A 25,146-nucleotide genomic window follows, 5' to 3' on the forward strand; every position below is an offset into this window, starting at 1 on the left:
AAACTAATAGCCCCTGATTTAAGTGAAGTAGAGCAATTTTTATCTGAAATGACCTTCACATTAGAGAAGGAAAAAAGGTGTTCGAGATGTAGGAAAGGATTCCGAAATGCTTCTTTTCATCTTTGACTGTATTCTCTTTGTTGCTCTTGCTTTTGGTTGGGAAGATCGCACGAGAAGGCATCTAGATGTATCTGGAATGGGTCACGGGCAATGTAGCTCATTTCTTAAAATAGAGCAATAACTACATTAAGTGATAAATAAAATATTTTCTACTTCAAATTTCGTTTGAATCCTTATTCTATCAAAGGTTGAGGGGGAAGAAAGAACAATGAAAACCCCTGCTGATGTGTGATGACGACAGGCAAACACATCACAGGACAGTTTTTCAAACACTGTTACGACGACATGGTTAGTGAGGACACACAGGAGAGCCTGTGTTATTCAGTCACAGAACCCTCTGTCCCAGTCAGGGCTACAAACTGCTTTATATGTCCGCACAGATTACTCCAACAAGGAAATTCTGCAGTGTCTTTTTGGAGAAATCTTTACAAGTACAAAAAGATCCTTAAAATTGTTGGCAAATTCTTCAAGCAAAAGTCCTTTTCCACCCTTCACCTTGTGCCGACTTTGCTGTTTAAGAAGCTGCTCTCAGGATGTGAGAACCAAGTTATAACCAAATTGAATAGGTACAGAGTGCAGAACGGGAAACACAGGCAAAACAATCCACTTTAAAAAAGGGGTATGACTGTGGCAGAAGTAAACCAAGTGTGAAAGATTGTGTAAATGTTTTACAGTAAGGCCAAGCACGAGGCTGTGCACTTTAATTATCTGTCTGTATGTCACTGGAAAACATTTAGGCACATTTGAATAGAGGAGGGTGTTTCTTTGTGTTTCCTAGTAAGCAGTTTTTGTCACTTACTTTGTGCGTGAAACGTATTTCTGTAGGGAGTTTCCTAAGGAGCCCTGGTGGCGCAGTGGTTAAGCGCTTGGCTGCTGTTATGGATTGAATTACATCCCCTCAAAATATGTGTCAACTTCACTAGGCCAGGATTTCCAGTAGTGTGTGGTTGTCATGGATTGAATTGTTTCCCCCCAAAAATATGTGTCAACTTGTTTAGGCCATGATTCCCAGTATTGTGTGGTTGTCCTCCATTTTGTGATGTGATGTAATTATCCTCCATTTTGTGAGGTGTTGTAAATTCTAGCCTCTATGCCTGTGGCTATGGTCCCATTTGGGAGTGAGTTGTCCATTATGTTAATGAGGCAGGATTAGGGCGGGATGTATCTTGAGTCACTGAGTTACTAGAGGGTGTGACTCCAGTCACCACCCTTACCACCCTTACTCAAGTCAGGCCCTTACTTGAGTCCTACCTTTTTTACAAGAGTTAAAAGGAGAGAGCAGCAAGCAGAGATAGGGACCTCACTACTCCCAAGAAAGAAGAGCTGGGAATGGAGCTCGTCCTTTGGAACTGGGGTCCCTGTGCTGAGAACCTCCAAGAAGCAGGAGAAACAGAGAGAGAGCTGTAACACTGGAGATGGCACAAAAGGACGAGAAGTAGCAGCAGAGATACTTTGGCAGCAGAACCAGGAGACTGGGTGAGACAGCACAGGAGCTGACTCACAGGCCAGGAGAGCTGAGCACCCTCGGGCAGGAGGCTTCCTGGCAGAGTGGAGTGCCTCTGGGTACTATCAGCAGAGCTAAAGAGCTTTGTAACACTTGCCCAAGCAGGGCAGGGCCAGGCCAAGGAGCCTTAGAAGAGGCTGCCCTGATTGACACAACTGTCCTCCAGAGCCGACAGAGAGAGAGACTTCCCCATGAGCCAGCTCTCTGAATTTGGACTTCTAGCCTCCTAAATTGTGCAAAAATAAATTTCTCTTTGTTAAAACCATTCATTTGTGGTATTTCTGTTATAGCCCAAAAAACAAACAAACAAGACAAAAACCCATTGCCATCGAGTCGATTCTGACTCATAGCGACCCTAGAAGACAGAGTAGAACTGCCCCCACAGAGCTTCCAAGGAGTACCTGGTGGATTCGAACTGCCGACCTTTTAGTTAGCAGCCCTAGCACTTAACCACTATGCCACCAGGCTTTCCGGCACTAGCTAATTAAGACAGCTGTTAACCAAAAGACGGCAGCGTGAACCTACCAGCTGCTCTGCAGGACGAAGACCTGGTGATCTGGGCTGTAGATGGCAGTCTCGGAAACCGTGCTCTCGTCCGTCCTAGGAGGTTGCTGTGAGCTGGAACTGACTTGACGACTATGTTTTTTTTCAGGTGTTTCATCGCGTCTTCAGTGTAAATCTGTAGCTCTCCGTGTGGCTCTGAGTCGAAATCAACTCCACGGCCGTGGGCTTTCGGTTTGTATATGTGTGGATTTAAGTAAGAGCAAATTGCACTACATGCTTTGAGGGAAAAATATTTTTTAAGGTATTAAAAATGTTTCTTATCTCATAAGAAAAGTTTGTTTTTTCTCCTTATCTAATACTTAGGTTTTCATTAAAGTAAAACCTTTCATTTTCATGAAAATACAGAAGTAAGATCTGGCTAGATGTATTTAGACAATATTTTTAAATAATTTGAATCAAAGTTTTAATATTTCAAATTCAAAATAAAATTTAAGCTTTTAAAAATCTTCCACTTGTTATAAGTTCACAAATAATTGCTCAAAAATATTGGATTTTATCTCCATATTATTATAATCGAGCTCTCTCTGTATCTCTCCATACACACCATAATGGATAAATGGCCAGGAATGCAACAGTAGATTTAAAGCGAAATAAAACAAAAGTCAGCACAAGGAAAGATAATCCGTCTCCTGACAAGAGACCTTCTTTCTCCCATCCTACCAGGGAAGGCCTGGCTGTGAGCATGCTCAGATCCGTGGGAGGCACCGAAGTTGCTAGATTAGAGCTCCTTCGGAGGTATAAGGATACGTCTAATAACTCAGTTGCTGTAAATCCGTGGTTACATTCCTGGGACTCAACATCTCTGCAAGCCTCAGGTTGATGGCAATGTTCTTTCTACTTCATTTCATCCTCCTGATTGATGCCAAAGGTAAGAATGCTGCCTTTTCGCCTTAAACGAGTGCACTTCCAGAAAAACACCCTATTTCTCTTTGGTTCTGCCATAGCTGTAATAGGTTCATCGTGGTGTTTGATAAATAGCAAGCTTGCATTGTCCTTACTGTTAATTGTTGGAGTCCCACACATCCTGGCAGTTTCTAGATGCAACAGACTTTTCACATGCGTTTGCCTTTATCTGTTACTAAAACTGCAGGTGAGATAGCTTTTTAAAAAACGATGCTGAACATATCAATTTTTATGGAGAAAATATATATATTTGGTATTTGAAAAAGAATGACAGTAAATTAAAATTTTGTTTGATGAAATGTTAACCTGTTGAAGTAAATCCATAAAATGTATGTAATTGTTGGTGAACTACTATGTTTCATTGTTCACATAAACTGGGAACGACAAACCACCGACAAACGCAATACTTTCTCTGAAAGTAAAGTATCTAAAGTAAAAATCATTACAAATTTTCAAAAGTGCATCTATTTAGGTAACTTTTCTTTTTAATTCTGGGGAATTTTTCTTTCAATCAAACTGCTAATTTTCAAATTAGTGAGATTCTTATTAGAAAGCTAGAAAAAAATAGAACCTGAGTTTTCACCTGGTTTTAAAGAAGGAAATAGACTTGTGAACTTGTACACTTCTGAGTGAACAATCTTGTCATCACACACGAGGCACGCTGGGTGTTTCTCGTTAGTATTCAGAATGTATCTACTGTAGTTCATAGTTTTTCTTAAGGGTTTCTAATAAACCCCTGAGAATACAAGTTAGAATACGAAATTAGTTTTTTGAAAAATTCATTTTGGGTTTTAAAAATACTCGATTTTATTAAGTGGAATATTTTTATCCAACGGAATATTTTTAATCTTGAGATAAAATTCAATATTTATGAGCAATTATTTATGATTAAAATATATTTATAATTAAAAGATTTTAAAAATATTTCAATTTTATTTTGCGTTTGAAATGATACTAAAACTTTGTTTCAGATTATGTAAAAATATTATTTCAATAGACCGAGCAGGATTTTACTTTTGCATTCTAACCTCTCTTAATGAAAAGTATTAGCTAAGGGAAACAATCTGTGAACTCATTTTGCTTGAAATACAGTTGAGGAAGCAGTCTAGTTCATCGATTAAGCCTTCAGAAGTTCATGTCCTAACCACATTTGTAGTATTAAACTTCATAGGATTTTTAGTAAAAAGACAGCTGAAAAGTAGGTTCTTAGATTCAAGGCACTTCATAAACGTTCTCTGTGCCCTTAAAAAATTCTTTAATATACAGCAATGTAACTCTAGTTAACCAATTTTATCACAGGGTCACTATGAGTCAGAATCGACTCGACGGACGGCAACAGGTTTTTTTGTTTGTTTATTGCCTTTATTTGTACTTATACATTTAATTGATTTGGCTTAAAACCTTTATCAGATGGAAATAATCTATTACTTAACTAACGTTTCATGATGTACCATAGTGTAACAGTGCTCTTCAAAATAAAAGAAAGAAAACTTAAACAAATGCTTTTGTTTGTACTTTTCTTGTTATTGCTATGTAAATGTCATATCTGAGATTCATACTGTACCCAGTGCCCAGTGCCATCGAGTCAGTTCCGGCTAATAGTATATAACCTGGTAAATATTTATCAATTCATTATCATTCTCCAGAAATTTTTCTCTTCTAATTTTACTTTACTCTTGATTGCAAATTTAAATCTTTACATTGAAAATGATTTATTTTCAGAGAAGGCGTATTAGTTAAAGGCTTCAGTATTCTACTCCTAGTTATAAAAGTAATAAGCATTTGCCATATAATTAGTAAAGCTTTTTTTCACAATAAAATTATATACTCTTGAAGTGACAAAGCTCACAGTAACCAAAGAAAAACCACTGAGGATTTATGTAAGGATAAGAGTTGCTTTTTAAATGCCAATAGTTGTGCTCAGTGGGTCTGGGTGGTTGTGATCAGAACTTAAGCTAGATCCAGACAAAATGAAGTCAGGAACGATAGGATTGTCTGTTCTCCAGGACCACCCTCGAGTATTTAAAAAATGGGTGATATTCACTCTCTTAACTACTGACATTACTTGATAATTAAAGGTAACATATCTTTTACTTGTTATTGCTTTCTACAAGTACTTTATCAATTGGGATTCACTTGGTATTCTTGTTAACCAGCCTCGTGCCCCTCCCACACACACACACACACAAAAAGTCATTTTTTATGGACTAATTAGGGACAACATTGCAAACCAAACACATTGGTTTATAAGGAAAAATAAAAGCACAAAGTACTGAGAACGCCGCTTGGTAACTACCAGTTGCTACTTGTTCAAATAATTTCCAAACCATCAAAAGCTGCCCTCACACCCCAAAGCAGAGCCGGAGCCCAGAGGCGTTGGGAAGTTAGCAGTCTTTTACTGCCCTCTAGTGGACATTGAATAAGGCTCCACTTGGACCGTCCTTTCCAAGTGGTGGCGGTACCACAGGGTGCTCTGTCTTGAGAAAATTTTCACGCAATTGCATGCATGCTGCCAGTAGCTGTGAAAGTCAATTACATTTCGTCCAGTCATACTGAGGGGATACAGCAGCACCACGAATGGAAAAGAGCTTGCCTGTTTGAGGTCTGAATTGAGCAGAAAGATGGAGAATCCAGAAGGGAAAACCATTCAGGACAGATCGCCTTTATGGCACTCGCTGGGCACAGCTGACGACAGATGTTGACTCAGTCGCTCATCTTACTGTGAATAATTACGACCGGATGTAATACAAGAGCTTGAGGACGCTCATTTAAAGCCACAAAATTGTCTGCCACCTGAATTTTAGAGAGGACATTGGGATGCTGCTTTGATATGAGTTAATACTGAAAAATGGCACATTTATCCTGGAAGATAAAACAAAACAAACAAAAACCAGCTGTCATTGAGTTGATTCCGACTTATAGCGACCCCACACGGTTTCCAAGGCTGTGATCTTTATGGAAACAAACTGCCACATCTTTCTCCCTTGGAGCTGCTGGTAGTTTCGAACCGCTGACCTTTCGGTTAGCAGACAAGTGCTTTGTCCACGGCACCACCAGGGCTCCTATCCTGGAAGACAGTGGCCCAAACGAAGGTTCAGTTACCTGAAAACAGTCTTGTGTACATAGTTGTTCTTGTTATTAGGTGCTGTGGGGTCAATGTTTTACTCTCAGCGATTCCGTATGACAGAGTAGGAGGGTGACATTGGGTTTTCTAGGCTATAATCTGTATGGGAGCAGATTGCAGGTCTTGCTTCAAAAAATGCCTGTGGGTGGGTTTGAACCACCGGCCTTTCAGATAGCAGTCGGCTGTGTAACCGTTGATGAATGCAGACAGTTTTTAGGAGTGTGTATCAATGTGAGAACCCACAATAGTTGCGTTTACTTAATTTGTAAATATATGCCTTAAAATGTAGCAGGAAAATGAACATGCTTGATTGACATGAGAAATAATAGTGAAATTAGAGGCACAGTGATCCGAGAATGAAGACAAAGCCTTTATCCACATGGCATCTAGTTCTCACCCGGGCACTTGGAGCTGTTGAGAATGAATTCTCAGAGAAAAAAAATAAAGTTTGCAGAAAGAGCCAACATTGTTAAATACCTTCCCCCAAACCAAAATAAGGCGACTGATTCACTGCTCATGTGACGAGCAGGTGCTGGATTAAGATTAAATTGAAGAAATTGACTTTGTTACTAAGTGAAATGCCTTGAAAACATTTTCAACAGGATTGACAAAATTCTAGACTTCTTTTCTTACCCCTCTCTCCTTCCACTGTTCCTCTGACTTGGGTCCCTTACCTCTGTTCCTGTTTACACCTCCCTCCTCGTTCCCCCGACCCCACTGTTGCTCTCTTCTTAGTTTAGCTTCCCACCACATTTATGCTCTACTCCTTACCTAAGGGAGCCCTGGTGATGAAGTGGTTAAGCGCTTAACTGCTAACCAAAAGGTTGGTAGTCCCAATCCACCAGCTGCCACTTATAAACCCTATGGGACAGTTCTACTCTGTCCTATAGGGTCACAATGAGTCAAAACTGACTCAACAGCAATGGGTTCTTTACCCAAGGAGCCCTGGTGGTGCGGTGGTTAAGCACTCAGCTGCTAACCGAAAGGTCGTCGGTTCAAACCCACCAGCTGCTCCAGGGGAGAAAGACCTTCTGTAAAGATTACAGCCTTCGAAATCCTGTGGGGGCAGCTCTACTCTGTCCTATAGAGTCTCTGTGAGTTGGAATTGACTCAGTGGCAATGGGTTTCGGTCTGGTTTTGGACTCCTCACCTTTGCACAGGTCTCTCAGGTCCCTCCTGGTCTCTCTGTCCACCATTTCTACATCCCTCCCTCTCGCTGTCATTTCCGGAAATCCTTCTCTTTCTGTCTTCTTGCCTCTGCTTTTCAGCCGCCTTGCTCTCTGAGCTGTTCTCTTCTTTTTCCTCTGCTCTGCTTTGTCTCACCTACACTCTTTTCTCTCTGATGATCAGCATGCCCGTTCATTTCTACCTTGAGATATCTATCCCCTAATCCCCCCCCGCCCCGCCCCCAGGTATTCCTCTACTCCAGTTGTCTCCTGTCCATTCTTACTTTCTGGGTCTTCCTGTATCTTTCTTGTCTCCCCTTTTGTGGCGCTCATTGTGTTGTTAGCTGTCACCAAGTTGGCTGACTCTTGGCGACCTTAAAGATATCAGAACGAGATGTTGCCCAGTGCTGCACCATTCTTGTGATCGCTGGGTGTTTAAGTCCACCGTTGCAGCCACTGTGTCAGTCCATCTCGTTGAGGGCCTTTCTCTTTTTTGTTGACCCTATACTTTGCCAGGCATGATGTCTTCCTCCAGTAACTGATCCCTCTGATAACATGTCCAAAGTACTTGGGACAAAGTCTTACCATTCTCACTTCTGGGGAGCATTCTGGTTGTACTTTTTTCAAGACAGATTTGTTCATTCTTCCAGCAGCCCATGGTATATTCAATATTCTTCGACAACACCGTAATTCAAGGGCCTCAATTCCTCTTCAGTCTTCCTTATTCATTGTCCCACTTTCGTGTGCATATGAGACAAATGAAAACACCATGGCTTGGGTCAGGTGCACCTTAGTCTTCAACGTGACATCCTTGCTTTTTAACACTTTGAAGAAGCCTTTTGCAGCAGATTTGCCCATTGCAATGTGTTCTTTTGATTTCTTGACTGCTGCTTCCATGAGCATTAATTGTGGATTCAAGTAAAATGAAATCCTTGACAGCTTCAATCTCTTCTCCATTTGTCATGATGTTGCTCACTGGTCCAGTTGTGAGGATTTTTGTTTTCTCTATGTTGAGGTGTAATCCATACTGAAGGCTGTGGTCTTTGATCTTCATTAGTAAGTGCTTCAAATCCTCTTCACTTTCAGCAAGCAAGGTTGTGTCATCTGCATAATGCAGGTTGTTAACGAGTCTTCCTCCAATCCTGATCCCCCGTTCTTCTTCATATAGTCCGGCTTCTCGGATTATTTGCTCAGCATACAGATTGAATGGGTATGGTGAAAGGATACAACCTTGACAAACACCTTTCCTGACTTTAAACCACTCAGTATCCCCTTGTTCTGTCCGAACAACTGCTTCTTGATCTGTGTACAGGTTCCTCATGAGCACAATTAAGTGTTCTGGAATTCGCATTCTTCACAATGTTACCCATAGTTTGTTATGATCCACACAGTCAAATGCCTTTGCATAGTCAATAAAACACAGGTAAACATACTTCTGGTATTCTCTGCTTTCAGCCAGGATCCATCTGACATCAGCAATGATATCCCTGGTTCTACGTCCTTCTCTGAATTCAGCTTGAACTTCTGGCAGCTCCCTGTTGATATACCGCTGCAGCCGTTTTTGCATGTTCTTCAGCAAAAGTTTACTTGTGTGTGATATTAATGATACTGTTCAATAATTTCTGCTTTTGGTTGAATCACCTTTCTTGGGAATAGGCTTAAATAGGGATCTCTTCCAATTAGTTGGCCAGAGAGCTGTCTTCCAAGTTTCTTGGTGTAGATAAATGACCACTACCAGTGCTGCACCCATTTGTTGAAACATTAAATTGGTATTCTGTCAGTTCCTGGAGGCTTGTTTTTCACCAATGCTTTCCGCGCAGCTTGGATCTCTCCCTTCAGTACCATCGATTCCTGATCATATGCCACCTCCTGAAATGGTTGAACGTGGGCCAGTTCTTATTAGTACAGTGACCCTATGTATTACTGCCATTTTCTTTTGATGCTTCCTGAGCCATTTAATATTTTTCCCAATATCGTAACTTGAGGCTTGAATTTTTTCTTCAATTCTTTTAGCTTGAGAAATGCAGAGTGTGTTCTTCCCTTTTGGTTTTCTAACTCTAGGCCTTTGCACATTTCATTATAACACTTTACTTTTTCTTCTCGAGCTGTCCTTTGAAATCTTCTCTTCAGCTCTTTTACTTCATCATTTCTTTTCACTTTAGTGGCTCAACTTTCAAGAGCAAATTTCGGAGTCTCTTCTGACATCCATTTTGGTCTTTTCTTTCCTGTCTTTTTAATGACCTCTTGCTTTCTTCACGTATGATGTCCTTGACGTCATTACATAACTGGCGTGGTCTTTGGTCATTATTGTTCAATGTGTCAAATCTATTCTTGAGATGATTTCTAAATTCAGGTGTGATATACTCCAGGTTGTACTTCAGCCCTTGTGGACTTGTTGTAATTTTCTTCAGCTTCAACTTGAACTTACATATGAGCAATTGATGGTCTGTTCTGCAGTCGGCCCCTGGCCTTGTTCTGACTGATGATACTGAGCTTTTCCATCGTCTCTTTCCACAGATGTAGTCGATTTGATTCCTGTGTGTTCCATCTGGCAAGGTCCATGTGTGTAGTTGCTGTTTATGTTGCTGAAAAAAAGGTTTTTCCAGTGAAGAACTTTTTGGTCTTGTGAAATTCTATCATGTGATCTCTGGCATCATTTCTATCACCAAGGCCATATTTTCCAACTACCAATTCTTCTTTGTTTCCAACTTTCACATTCTAAACACCAGTAATGTCAGTGCATCCGGACCGCATGTTTGATGAATTCAGGCTGCAGAAGGTGGTAAAACTCTTCAGTTTCCTCATCTTTGGCCTTAGTGGTCGGTGTGTAAATTTGAATATTTGTATTAACTGGGCTTCCTTGTAGGTGTATGGATATTATCCTATCACTGACAGTGTTGTTCTTTAGGACAGATCTTGAAATGTTCTTTTTATGATGAATGCAATGCCATTCCTTTTCAGGTTGTCATTCCTGGCATAGTAGACCATATGATTGTCTAATTCAGAGTGGCCAATACCAGTCCATTTGAGCTCACTAATGCCTAGGATATCAATCTTTATGCATTCCATTTCATTTTTGACAATTTCCAATTTTCCTAGATTCATACTTGCATACATTCCGTGCTCCGATTTCTAATGGGTCTTTGCAGCTGTTTCTTCTCGTTTTGAGTCGTGCCACATCAGTAAATGAAGGTCCTGAAAGCTTGACTCCATCCACTTCATTAAGATCGACTCTACTTTGAGGAGGCAGCTCTTCCCCAGTTGTATTTGGAGTGCCTTCCAGCCTGGGGGTTCATCTTCTGGCACTATGTCAGACAATGTTCTGCTGCTATTTATAAGGTTTTCACTGACTAATTATTCTCAGAAGTAGGCTGCCGGGTCTTTCTTCCTAGTCTGTCTTAGTCTGGAAGCTCAGCTGAAACCCGTCTGCCATGGGTGACCCTGCTGGTATTTGAATACCAGTGGCATAGCTTCTAGCATCACAGCAACACGCAAGCCCCCACAGTATGGCAAACTGACAGGTGTGTGGGGATAGTAAAGTAGGGGGTCAGCGAAAAAGAGGAAGACCCTCAATGAGGTGGACTGACACAGTGGATGCAACAACGGGCTCAAACATAACAAGGATGAGAGAATGGCGCAGGCTCAGGCAGTTTTTCATTCTCTTATATGGAGGGTCTCTAAGAGTGGGAACCAACTCAACAGCACCTAACAACAAGAGCATGATAGGAGAGGACCCCTGGTGGTGCAGTGGTTAAAGCACTCAGGTGCTAACCAAAAGGTTGAAACCACCAGCTGCTCCACGGGAGAAAGCCGTGGCAGTCTGCTTCCATAAAGACTTACAGCCTTAGAAATCCTGTGATGCAGCTTTAGTCTGTCCTATAGGGTCACTTTGAGTGGGAATCGACAGTAGGGTAGTAGGTTTGAATTTGTTAGGTTTGATAGGAGAAAGGAGCCCTTGTGAATCAATGGTTAAGCACTTGACTGCTAACCAGAACTTCAACGATTCAAACCCACCAGCAGCTCCACGGAAGAAAAGACTCAGCGATCCTCATTTGTAAAGATTACAGCCTAACAACCCCACAGGGGCAGTTCTACTCTGTCCTACAGGGTTGCTATGAGTCAGAATCGACTCAACAGTACACAACAACAACAACAGCAATGGCAGGAGAAGCCTCAGAGTGGAAAGGCAAGGTCAGCACACCTGTGTGCAGGTGACAGCCCTGACCCTCCCTAGCATCTGGTATCCAGCATGCCAAATCACCTCCCAGCCTTATCCGGAAAGTTGCTGTAATTATAGAGTTTCTAAGAACCACTTGTGATGGTGTTAAATAAATTCATTCTGGTACTCCAGCCCCAAAGATCCCATCCAGCTAGAGTGGGGCTTGGGCTCTGCACAGGAGGAAGACCTCAGGTAATTCTAGTGCAGCTCCCCCAGTGGGTCAGGCCTCTGGAAGCACGGGCAATGCAGTGTGTTGTTGTTAGTTGCCGTCAAGTCAATTCCTTGCTTCTAAGGAGCATCCTGGTTGTACTTCTTCCAGGACAGGTTTCTTCCCTCTTTTGGCAGTCCTTATGGGATAGTCAACATTCTTCGCCAGCACCACAAATCAAAGGCGTCAGTTTTTCCCCATGTGAGATGCTGATTTTTTTGTTTTCTTCTTTTTGAGGGCTGGGATTGTTAATTGGGCCTAGTTGGATTATTTAACACTCATCAATTCTACTTGAAAAGATTTTGTTGTTGTTGTTTTTAATTTGGGGGTTATCAGGACAAATTAGGATCCCTGGTGGTGCAGTGGTTAAGAGCTATGGCTGCTAACCAGAAGGCTGGCAGTTCGATTCCACCAGCTGCTCCTTGGAAACCCTGTGGGGCAGTTCTACTCTGCCCTATAAGGTTGCTATAAGTAGGAATCAACTTGATGGCAATGGGTTAGGGGTTATAATTAATATGCAGGTTTGACAGTAGAGTAGTCTTGATGTTAATTACCATTCTTTCCTTTAGAGGAAAGAGAGCCTAGTGGCACGGCAGCTAAGCGCAGCTGCTAACCCAGAGGTTGGTGGTTCAAACCTACCCAGTGGCCCCATGAGAGAAAGACCTGATGATCTGCTTCCATAGGATTACAGCCGAGAGCACCCCGTGGGGCAGTTCTACCCGTCACATGTGGTCGTTAGGAGTCCGCGTCGACTAGATGGCACCTAACCACAACAGCCTTTAGTGGAAATTACGAAACCACAGACACAAGTAGCTAGGGAAGAGTGACTTCTGGTTTGGGGCGAGGTTCTCGTTCTCGTGCATCACCTGTTTTTCATTACCCACTTTTTGTTTGTTTGATTCTGGTTCAGCTGGTGGATATTGTGCTGGTCATTTAGCTATAGCAGGGCAAGGGGACGAATTGCAGATTCTTTCCCCTTTATTTCTCTCTTTTTCTCTCTCTCTTTCCCCTTCTCCCTCTCTCTCTGCCTTCTCACTTAACTCACTCTTTCTCAGGCTCTTTTCTTTCCCTTCCTTCTCTTTTCTCTCTTTCTCAGTCCCTCTCTCCCTCCCTCTCTCTCACTTATTCTTTCTCTCATTTTCTCTCTCCTTCACTCCTTTCTTTATCCCTCTCCTCTCTCTCTCTCCTTTCTCTCCCCCCTGCTTTGTTCACACCTTGCCTGAGACTCTCCCTCTCAACCACATAGGCTAAAAGTAGTATAACTATTGCTGTGGATATTTCTACTCCTACCACCTTTTCATATAAATCCATGAAATATAAGAAATTCAGAAGATATTGATTCTCTTCCATTCTGCCTTTGAGGGCCACTGAAAACCGTATTCCCTCACACACCTGAAATTCTGACTGAGGGTGAGATGGGAGAGTCTTCACGTAAACTTACTTACAGGCAGGAAAAGTATGACAATCCACACTTGGTATTGCTGGCAAATTCTGTCCCCTTGTCCAGAAGCCACTTCTTTTACAGTTGCTTCCTGTTTCTCACTTAAAAATGCCATTCCTGCTGTCATTGCTATAGCTAAAATTGTCTACTTGGAAAAATAAACTGAGCGCTCAGGGTTGTACATATGCCATTATTTTTGTCCACGGTATGTGTGAAATTTATTTTGCCCATGGTATGTGTGAATTTTATTTTGTCCACTGCACGTGTGAATTTTAAAACCTTCACAAAGGGTGAAGCACGAGGAAATTACAGGGAAGCCTGTGAGAGCTAGAACGTGACGGGGCTGCCTTGTTTTTCCAGGTCTTCCAAGTTTTCCGCCTTTGACAGGGTGCAGTCTTACCACTTTTCTATTGCTCTCTATTAGTGGAAAATAAAGTAAAACCTGGAAAGCCAGAGCCTGTGCAAGGCGGAAACCTGTCAGAGAAGGAAAACTCGTCAGGTGTTTATAAGGTAGGATCCGTATTTGCATTTTCCTCCTTTGACAGGTTTCTGCTTACACACTGTCCGTTTCCAGGTTTCACTATACCTACTTTGCGACCTGATTCCCAGACATGCAGCCTATAGGACAATAACCCAGGGCAGGCACCTTACTCCAAGCTATGTAGGGTCCGCCTACAAAGTAGGAGAGACCCAACCACCTCTCCTCTTCTGGCTGCTGAATTCTCACTAAGAAGTCAACACTGAAAAAAGAAAAGAAAGAAAACCATAGCACTGACAATAACAAAAGGAAAATGAGCATAAAGTGTCTCTGTGCCCTAACTCACGATGAAGCTGGATCTAACATGTGGACACCAAGATGTGGCTTGTTCTCCTGACACAAATTATTACTAAAGTGCCATGTGCTCCCCACCCCCACACATGGGGACCTGGGTGCATGTGGGCCCACTTTGCAAGGAGCCCTGGTGGCGCAGTGGTTAAGTGCTTGGCTGCAAACTGAAAGGTTGGCGGTTCATACCCACCAGCCTCTTTGCCGGAGAAAGATGTGGGAGTCTGCCTCTGTAAAGATTACAGCCTGGGAAACCCAACGGGCAGTTCTACCCTGTCCCATGAGGTTGCTGTGAGTAGGAAGTGAGTGATGGCAACAGATTATTTGGGGGGGGGGCCAATTTTGGAAACAACGTTGCTTTCTCTGAAAATGTTAAGTTTAATCAACAATTTTGAGTCATGTCTTATGTGAGAAAGGAGCCCTGGATGCACAATGGCTAAGCACTTGGCTGTTAACCTAAAGGTTATTAGTTCAATCCCACCCTGCAACTTTGCAGGAGAAAGGCCTGGCCATCTGATTACAGCCCAGAAAACCCTATGGGATGGTTCTGTTGTGTCATATGGTGTCCCCATGAATTGGAATGGACTCAACTGCACCTAACAACAACATGCTACGTGATGACAGCTTTTTCAACCATTGAGAGAATCAAAGTTAATAAAATAAATTTCCTTCCATTAGGTGGGGCACACAAACTATGGGAAAAAGATAGAAAATAGCTCTCATTACAACGCAATGTGATAAATACTACAATAAAAGTATGGGCAAGATGCTTTGGGAAGAAAAAAGGGAAAACATGAACTCTAGAGTGGTCTTGGAGAGGTTGGTAGAGTCTTCACAGAGATGACTTCTGAGATCAACCTCGAAGAAGGTGGAGGTGGATGAGAAGAAAATGGCATTTCAGGTAGAAAGAACCACAGATTCTAATGTCACGACTGGTGAAGAACACTGAATATACAGGAGCTCTGGTGGCACAACGGTTCAGTCATTTGAATCCACCCAGTAGCCACTTGGGGGAAATAGCTGGCGATCTTCTCCCATAAAGATTGTGGGCTAGAAAACCCTAAGGGGCAGTTGTACTCTGTCACGTGGGGTGGCTACGAGTCAGAATCGACTCCACAGCACACAACAGCAACAACAACAGCAACAGAGTGAAAAGGCAAGCTGCAGAGAAGATACTTGCAAAGGACTTGTATTCAGAATATATATCCGCACCGTCTACAAATCAATAAGGCAATGATGAACAGTAAATAGAAAATGGGCAAGAGACTTGATTAGATACTACATAAGAGGGTCTCCAAATAGCCAGTAAAATATCTGCTGAAAAGGCAGTAAATCGGATCAGTAGTCAGGGAAATGCAGACTAAAGCCACAATAATATACCAGTGCAGACGGCCAGAATGACCGTAATTGAAAAACCAACCAGCAAACTGATGATACAGTGTCTGGTGGGGCTGTGAAGCTACGGGAACTCTCACACGCTGGTGGGGATGTTAACCTGCACAATCACTTTGCCAAACAGTCTGTCCTTACCTGCTAAACGTGAAGGTCCACAATTTCACTTCTAGGTATTTGCCTGTAGGAATACATGCACGTGTACACCAAGAGGCGCATGTAAAAATATTCATAAAAACATTATTCTTCATAGCCTGGAACTGGAAACAATCCAAATATCCTTGAAAAGTAAGATTAAAAATCGTGACATATTCATTGATGGCGTACTATGTTAATGGTGGTGACTTTCTTTTTTAAGAGAATCTCTTAATTTTATTACAGTCGAATGTAGCAATCTTTTCTTTCATGGTTAGTGCTTTTTGTTAATCCTTAAAATTTCCACTCTGAAGTCATAATATTTCTTCCAGAACTGTTACTGTTTGAACTCTCACACTTAGATCTATAAGGAGCCCTGGTGGCACGAAAGTTAAGTGCTCAGCTGCTGACTAAAAGGTTGGCAGTTTAAACTTACCAGCCGCTCCGTGGGAGAAAAGACTTGGCAATCTTCTCCCGTAAAAACTGCAGACTAAGAAACCCTATGGGGCGGTTCGACTCTGTCCTGTAGGGTCGCTGTGAGTTGAAATCGACCTGACAGCACACAACAACAACATTGAGGTTTATACTCCACCTAGAGTTGGCCACCTTGCCCCGCCACCCTGTTGTGTCACTTGGTAGGAAATCAAATGTTCATATGTGTGTTTGTCTTTTTCCAAACTTTCTATTCTGTTCCATTGGGTTTTTTAAAAATCTTTCCATGAATATCGTACTGTTTTAATTATTGTAGCTTTTTTGTAAGTCTTGATATACAAATAACTAGACCTCTTGCCCTTGTTCCCATCCTCGAAAGTGTCTACGCTCTTCCTGCACTTTTGTATTACCACAAACGTGCCTTTTAGATTCAGCTTATCCATTCCTACACACACACACCACACACACTCATGGACACACGCACATTCATACATACACACAGACACTCATACAGGCACCACACACACACACACACACACACTCATACATGCACACACCCGTAAACATACACACACATACACACACAATGATGCTTAAACACACTCACACACACAAACATGCACACTGGTGGTATTGCTTTGAATCTGTAGAGCAATTTGAGGGAAGCATGAATGTCTTTAAAATACTAGATTTTCTATTTATTTAGGCCTTTTATGTCTCTCAACAACTTTATACACTTTGCATAAATGCTTTGCGTATTTTAGATATTTTCCTAGATATGTGGCCCTCTTGAAGCTGTAGTAAATGTTAGCACTTTTTAAACACTTGCTTAAACATTGTTGCTGATATATGGAAATACAGTTGAGTTACAGAAACCTTGTTAAACTCACTAATTCTAACAACTTCTCTGTAAAAGAGCTTGGATTTTTTATGTTCACAATCATATCGCTCATGATTAACGACTGCTTTATTTTCTCCCCTCCAATAATTATGTTGTAGTGTTTGGGTGTGCCCGCCAGTTGATTTCAACTGACTCATAGTGACCCTGGCGACCCTAGAGGGCAGAGTAGCGCTGCCCCACGGGGCTCCCAAGGCTATAAATCTTCGCAGAAGCAGATGGCCAGGTGTTTTCTTCTGTGGGGCTGCTGGTGGGTCCGAACTGCCAAGCTAGCAGCTGGGCGCTCAATCGTCGCACCACCAGGGCTCCTGAGTTTTCTTACATCTCTTAAGTCAAGGAAGTTACCTTGTTTTTCGTTTACATGGCTATTTTAAAGTCAGAGTCTGATTTTTCCATCTCTGGGTTCCTGGTCACAGGCAAAGTAAAAGGCAGGTGACATGCTGGGAGAAAGCGGTCGTGGGATACGGAGCAGAGGCCTCACCTCCCGGGGAACCCCGCACCGCTCCCAGCTTTCGCGTCCTCACACTGTTCCAGGCGGTGGTTCCAGCCATCGCTGTCAGCACTGAAGGCTTCACCAGCCGCCAGGATGAAGACGTCAGTTTCCTATAAAGTGGAATGCCTTCCTTTTAAAGGGCTGTCTTTTCTTCTGTACCAATGTCCTCTCTAATATTATAACAATAAAATACTATCTTTCTAATAAATCTAATAAATCATTGTTATTGTTGTTGTGTGCCTTTGAGTCGATTTTTGACTCATAGTGACCCCAAGTGACAGAGTAGAGCTACCCCATAGGGTTTCCTAGGCTGTAATCTTAAAAAAAAAAAATTACCATGTATTATAATTATAATATATAATTATATAATATATTATAATATAATTATAATATATAATATAATTATATATTATAATATAATTATACTACATTATAATAATCATTGATTATTGTAATTAATCAATTAATTTATAATTAATCAATATTTTGATTAACCAATGATCATCACAATAGATGGTAACTTAGAGTTTTTAAAAAATATCTTAACATGACTAACAAAAGAGTTTGCATCTCTTTGCAGGTCCCTCTGAATTCTTTGATTTTATTGATGTAAGGAATAACTTGGGAACTCACCACCACCACCCACTGCCCTCTAGTCAATTCCTACCCACAGTGACCCTATAGGACCCAGAACTGCCCCACAGAGTTTCCTAGGCTGCAGTCTTTAAAACACATAAATTATAATAATTACCATGTACTATAACAACCATTGGTTATTATAATACATGATAATTTAGCTTTAAAAGAAAATATCCTAATATGACTAACAAAAGAGTTAGCATCTCTTTGCAGGTCCCTCTGAATTCTTTCCCTGATTTTATTGGTGTGAGAAATAGAAAAACTTGGAAACCCACCACCACCAGCCCATTGCCATCAAGTTGATTCCAACTCATAACAACCTTATAGGACCAAGTAGAGCTACCCCATAGGGTTTCCTAGGCTATAATTAAAAAAAAATTTTTTTTAACCCCAGATTACCACATATTATAATAATCACTGATTATTATAATACATTATAATCAATGATTATTATAATTTATGGTAATCTAGGCACCCCAGGTTTTTTTAAACATCCTAATATGACTAACAGAAGAGTTAGCATCTGTTTGCAGGTCCCTTGGAATTCTTTCCCTGATTCTATTGGTCTGAGAAATACAAAAACTTGGAAACCACTGACCTAATATGCAGCAGTGACATTCAGGGAACTGACCAAGAAAAAGGAGACAAAACCTTAAGGAAGTCAAAAAGGGTGGGTGGTGGGTGGGGAGAGGAGAGATCTGGAGAAGGAGGTAAGCCAGGGCAGTGAGACCTCCCAAAGCCCAGGGAAGGAAGTTGCCAAGCTGGGGGAGGGATGGGTGGTGTCAACTGCTGCAGAGAATCTAGTTGGTCAAGGAGGATAAAACACCTGGTGCATTTAGTAACACAGAGGGCGTTAGTGACTCTGGTGAGGAGAATGTTGGGTCAAGACTGAATGCTCTGGGCTGAAGAATGAATGGGTGGTGAGGAAAGGTCCATTCTGCCCAACCACAGGCAGCAGTCTTGGGTGCAGATAAATGTGTAACTGGATAGGACTAGAATTTGGGAGAATTAGGACAAAGAGGGAGGAGCCCTGATGGCACAAAGATTAAGTGCTTGGTTGCTAAATGAAATGGTGGTTCGAACCCACCCAGTGGCTCCAGAGGAGAAAAGACTTGATGATCTGCTCCCATAAAGATTATAGCCTAGGAAACCCCATGGGGCAGCTCTACCATGTCACATGGGGTCGCTGGGAGTTGGAATTGATTTGATGGCAGTCAGCAACATCAGCCCCCCAAGAGGGGAGTCCCAGGGTGGTGTCAATGATTAACACGATCGACTGCTAACCAAAAGGTTGGAGGTCTGAGTCTACCTAGAGGCTCCTTGGAAGGAAGGCCTGGCAATCTAGTTCTGAAAAATGAGCGACTGCAAACCCTGTGGAGCACAGTTCTACTCTGACACACAGGGCGTCCCCATGAATTAGAGCTGACTCCACCGGGACTGGATGGGACCACACAGGGAAAGAACAAGTCCTTTTAGGCAGAGCAGGCTATGAATCAGACAGGAATTAGCAGAAAGGGCAAGAGGGGGGCAAAGGCAAGGAGGCTTCCCCCTGCACATTTTCCACGCCGAGTTTCATCAGGCGGCATCCTGGCCCCTTACAGCCTCCCTTTCCATGGGCTTCCTTTCTTCACCCGTCATCATGGTCACTCTCTGAGTTCACTGTTCTCGGGCAGGTTTTAGGAAGAAGACAGTCTCTCAAATGGATGCAGACCAAGATAGGTATTTAAATTCTAAAAGAGAAGATTGTAACCTAGAAGAACGCATCCCTACAGGTAAAGTTGAGGCCATTACCAGTTGCCATCAAGTCAACTCCAGCTCATGGCAACCCCAAGTGTACAGAGTACAGCTGTACTCCCTAGGGTTTTCAGCAGCTTATTTTTCAAAAGTAGATTTCCAGGCCTTTCAGAAGAGAGAGTTTTTGGAAGAAAATATCCTTATGTCCCAGCCACAGCATTCAGGATACGGTGCGTGACCCCCATAAAGGCGCCCAGCCCAAGGGGAACATGGGACCAAAATCCATCATTCATGAGGTTGACATTGGCAATGTGAAATTCTTGGTTTTTCCCGCAGTTTAAATAAACATGCACTGAGCTTCCACCCTGTTCCACATAACGAGAAAACCAAACCGGTCACCATCAAGTTGGTCCCAACTCATAACAACCCTACAGACAGAGCAGAACTGCCCCATAGGGTTTTCTGGGTTGTAACCTTTACAGAAGCAGATTGCCAGGTCTTTGTACTGTGGAGCCACTGAGTGGGTTCAAACAGCCAATCCTTTAGTTAACAGTCCAGCACTTCACTGTCATGCCACCAGGGCTCCTTGGTATAACCTTACCTGTAGGAAATACCGGGAATCGGCAAGAGTGTAGAGACCAATGTTTATTAGTGATAACTAGGGACGGATGGGAGGGAGGGGTAAGGGGGGACTTGTTGCTTAGAGGAAGCGTTCTGTTATGGGTGTTGGAAAAATCCAGAAATCGATCGTGGTGATGGGCGAACAACATGGTGAACGTAATGAATGTCACTGAACTGTACATGCAAAAAATGTTAAATGGCAAATGACGGTTACCACCCCACCACCACCAGCAAAGACAGTGGGTAGAAAAAGATCCCATGGGGGCCCTCTGGTGGCCTCCTCAGGTCAGGGAGGGCCCAGCAGACGCAGCAGCCACCTCAGGTGAGGGTACGTACTGTTGTCTCTGCCTGTCCCCAAGAGAGGGCCAGATGCCCCGCTTTTATGGGCTTTCCGGGTGTCCCAGGTTACCATGACTAGACAACTAAAGCACAGATAATCCGTTCATCCTCTTCAGCGCTGTCACTAAAGCCTGGCGTGCCCTTGTAATTCAGACACAACACCAGGGCCCGAACTCAAGATGGCGCCTTAACTGGTGGAGGAAGTGTGGCGTTTGCTTGGAGGACTCAGACCTCCCAAGGACAAGTTGTTTTTGTTGGTAGTTGTTGTTGAGTCTATTCCGATTCACAGTGAGCCCATGTGTGCAGGGTAGAACTGCTCCATAGAGTTTTCAAGGCTGCCAACCTTCAGAAGCAGATCGCGAGGCCTGTCTTCTGAGATGCCTCTGGGTGGGTTCAAACCACCAACCTTTCGGCTAATATTGGAGCGCTTAACCTTTTGCCTGATTGTTTAAAATGTTATAATTAAGAAAATTATTCCGAGAAAATGTGCATTGAGAATAACAGCGCGCTGAGCTTCTGTAGCGGTGGTGGGATATTTGGGAAGAGGGTAGTGGTGTTGGTTGTGCAGCATGCTGGACGTGGTCGATGTCACTGAGTTGTACACATAAAAGATCCCTGAATTGGCAAATGCTGTGTTACATATTTTTTACCACTGTACAAAAAAATAAATAAATAAACCCGACAAACTCAATTCATAAAGTTCTCGTCAAAATTAAATGGCACAGCATGAAAAGAGCTTGGCAACATGAACCTTCCTGATTTCAATTACACAGGATTTTTGTCTGCTCTGTTGTATAGATTTCTTACTGACTGAAGGCAAGACAGTCGCTCCTTTGTGCCAAAAAGGATACTTTCCCTGTGGGAATCTTACCAAATGCTTGCCCCGCGCTTTTCACTGTGATGGCGTGAACGACTGTGGAAACGGGGCTGACGAGGAGAACTGTGGTGAGTCTCCCCCATTCAGCGCCATATACACACCTCACCTATGAACTCCCCCAAACTGTGGCTGAATCAAATAATAACTGAAATGAACTAGAAGAGTGACTCATTATTCTGCAGGGAATTCTTCTGTAACACAAACAATTGTTCCCCAACCTATTTGTTGCAAATATTTGTAGTTTCATATTTGTTGTTGTTGGGTGTCGTCAAGCGAGTTTTCAACTCATGGCAACCCTGTGTGATAGAGCAGAACTGCCCCACAGGGTTTCCCAGGCTGTAATCTTTAAGGGAACACATCGCCTAGTCTTTACCCTGGGGAGCTGCTGGGTGGGTTTGAACTGCCACAGTTTTGGTTGGTAGACAAGTGCTTAGCTGTTGTACTACCAGGACTCCTGAGTTTCGTATATAGAGGTTGTTTAGAGCAGAAATATATTACTGAAAACTGGAGCCCTGGTGGCACGGTGGTTAAGATCTCCACAGCTAACCAAAATGTTAGCAGTTTGAATCCACCAGCCGCTCTTCGGAAACCCTATGTAGCAGTTCTACTCTGTCCCATAGGGTTGACGTGAGTCAGAATCAACTTGATGGCAATGGGTTTGGGTTTTGTAAAATGTTGTATTTTAAAAACTTTGAAATTATATTTTAAAATTACTTGGATATCCATATTTTAATTTCGAATGTCTTTCTATATACTCCTGTTGTTGTTGGGTGCCATGGAGTGGATTCCCACTCATAGTAACCCCATGGGACAGAGTAGAACTATCCCATAGGATTTTGTTGGCTGTCATCCTTATGGAAGAAGATGGCCAGTTCTTTGTTCCTCAGAGCTGCTGGGTGTGTTTGAACTGCTGACCTTTCAGTTAGCAGCCGAGTGCTTAGCATCGAGCAACCAGGGCTCCCTACCTATCTCTTAATGGCTGATAATTTGACTCAACTGCAAGAAAATAGATAATGTGCAAATGGGCCCACCTAAAGAATTAATTCATTTAAGAGACAAACGTTGAGTCCTCACCGTGTGCCGGGTGCTCTCTGGCTCGCTGGAACAAGGCAGGCTTAAGGCAGACAAGACCCTTTCCCTCGTGGAGCTCACGTGGAGAGTGTGAGCAAGGGGGACAATAAACTTGTAGACAAATAATCTCAGACATGGTAGGTGATATGGAGCAAAAAACAAACAAAAACAAGACAATGGGAGAGAAAGTGACTTGTGGGGAGGGGTAACTGTAAAGAGACAACCAGAGAAAGCCTGCGCCCACCCCCCACCCCATCCGCCCTCAAGATGATGACATTTGAATTGAGAACTTGAACAGAGTGGACAAGTGTATAAATAGAAGGTGAGGGGTAAGCAGAGGCCAGATCACGTAGGGTCTCACAGACCACTGTGGTCTGAACACTGGGACTGTGTATGTGGTCTGGGAGTCCCTGGGTGGTGCAAATGGCTAATGCCTGCTGACTGAAAGGTTGGAAGTTCAAGCCCACCCAGAGGCCACTTGGAAGAAAGGCGTGGCGATCTACTGAAAAATCAGCCATTGAAAACCCTGTGGAGCACAGTTCTGCTCTGACACACGTGAGGTCACCATGAGTGAGAACCAACCAGATGGTAACTGGTTAGGTTAAGTTATATACAGTCTAATCTAACCTATTTTTCTCTTGAGGAAATGGATTCCAAGAGAGGTTGGCACATCCCGTGGTTAGTCAGTCCCAGAATAGACACTAGATGCCAGGTCTTCCGAATCTGAAAGAATCCCACGTGTTTCCTGCCACATAGCTGCCTCTTCTTCAGCACTGAGCCACTCTCAATCAAAGGGCAGCAACAAACCCAGGAATGTGGCGTCTGTCTCTGCATCTGCTCTCCTGCCCGTGGGGGCTCACACAGGCTTCTGCCCTCACTTCCCGTGGATCACCCTGCTGGTCCTTAGGACGCAGCTTAGGTGTCGCCTCTTCCAGAGGCTTTCCCTGAGACACCCTCCCCTACCCTGAAGCTTAGCACCAGTCTAGGACCAGCCCTTTCTCTCTGTCGCCTTAGTTCCCTGGGCGTATCTGCCTGAGCGCCCTGAGTGTGCGCCTGGCCATTGTCTTCACACTGTATTTCTCTCACTAGACATGAACTCCTTGAGCAGAGTGCTTGGTTTGGGGGTCACCAGGGCCTAGAACAGCAGATTATACAGTAGGTGCTCAATCTGTGCTCGGTGATGGGGCAGCCATCTAGATGCCAATGGGCAAGTGTCTCAAAGTCTTGGCCTTTCCTCTTCACTGTAAAAGAATCAGAGACCATGGGTGTCCACCTACCTCATAAGGGTGTTCTGAACCCAAGTTACATAACCCGCATAAGGGAGTTTATACACATAGTCCCCGACTTACAATGGGGTTCCATCCCACGACACGGTTGTTAAGTCAGTTCTGACCTAAAGTCAAATACCTCTTTTGTATTATTTTTTAGTTTTCATTATTGTTGCCTTTTATTAGCAGTATCTTAATAAATTTACTCTTTGAACATCTGCACGTAAACATCTGAGAATGATAATGTCAGCAAATTACATGCCGCAACATTGTGTGTAGTACATGTTACTAACGATCAGATGTAAAAAAAAAGAAAAAAAACGGAACAAAACAGCTGGTTGTAAGTGCAGTTGGCAGTAATTCGAATAGATTGTAAGTCTGGGACTACTTGTAATATAATTAAAAGTCTCATTGTAAAAGGAGGACAGAAACTATTGAGGATATTAATAAGAAATAGAAGCAAGTTAAAGACTGCAGGGATCAAAAGGGCCTGTGGGTAATTTTTAAGCTTACTTTTTTATTTGTATGGGCTTCAATGTCATACATCATAATTGGCAACTTATAATCTTAATATCACATGCTAAGGTAACATCAGAATCAGGCCTTTTTTAAAAAAATACGATTAATTACCAAGAAGAGATGGAAACTTGGCAAGAAAGCAGATTATATTCTCTGACAAACTGAGGCAGGGTTATTTCTCTCCACAGGACTAGAAAGCCTTTATTAAAAGAACTTGGTTTTTTGCTTTATCAGAAAGGTCAGGTGACAAATTTTATCAGCACTCACTACATCTACCAATGGCATGGCAGTATGTACACGACAAAAATAAAATTTAGGTTAGATTTTCCTCTCAGGTCCTCAAAAGTAATATCAAACATTAAAAAGGTCGATATTAGATGTAGGTGACATTTTTCAAGACAAATACATTCATGTATAATAATCATATCTTTGCATTGTATATTTTATGATACATTTGCAGTAGAAGTCCCTGGTGGTGCAAACGATTAATGCATGTGGCTGCTGACCCAAAGGATGAAGGTTTGAGTCCGCCCAGAGGTGCCTTGGAAGAAAGGCCTGGCAATCTGCACCTGAAAAATGAGCCACTGGAAACCCTGTGGAGCACAGTTCTCCTCTGACATGAGCTGGAGTTGACTCTGGGGCAGCTGGCGTTG

At 42.7% G+C, this 25,146-nt stretch overlaps 1 protein-coding gene across 1 annotated transcript in view; it reads left to right on the plus strand.

Moving 5' to 3' along the window:
• The first annotated feature begins 2,303 nt into the window (after nt 1-2,303).
• Nucleotides 2,304-25,146, plus strand: part of RXFP2 (relaxin family peptide receptor 2) — a 76,513-nt gene continuing 53,670 nt past the window's right edge. Inside the window, exons 1-3 of the mRNA XM_049853078.1 lie at nt 2,304-2,359; nt 2,852-3,056; nt 21,557-21,703. Of these exons, the coding sequence (XP_049709035.1) occupies nt 3,008-3,056; nt 21,557-21,703 (196 nt within the window). The 5' untranslated portion in view covers nt 2,304-2,359; nt 2,852-3,007. The remainder of the gene's footprint in view (nt 2,360-2,851; nt 3,057-21,556; nt 21,704-25,146) is intronic.

The sequence above is a fragment of the Elephas maximus genome, chromosome 14, assembly GCF_024166365.1.
Source record: "Elephas maximus indicus isolate mEleMax1 chromosome 14, mEleMax1 primary haplotype, whole genome shotgun sequence".
In the NCBI taxonomy this organism is placed as follows: Eukaryota; Metazoa; Chordata; class Mammalia; order Proboscidea; family Elephantidae; genus Elephas; species Elephas maximus.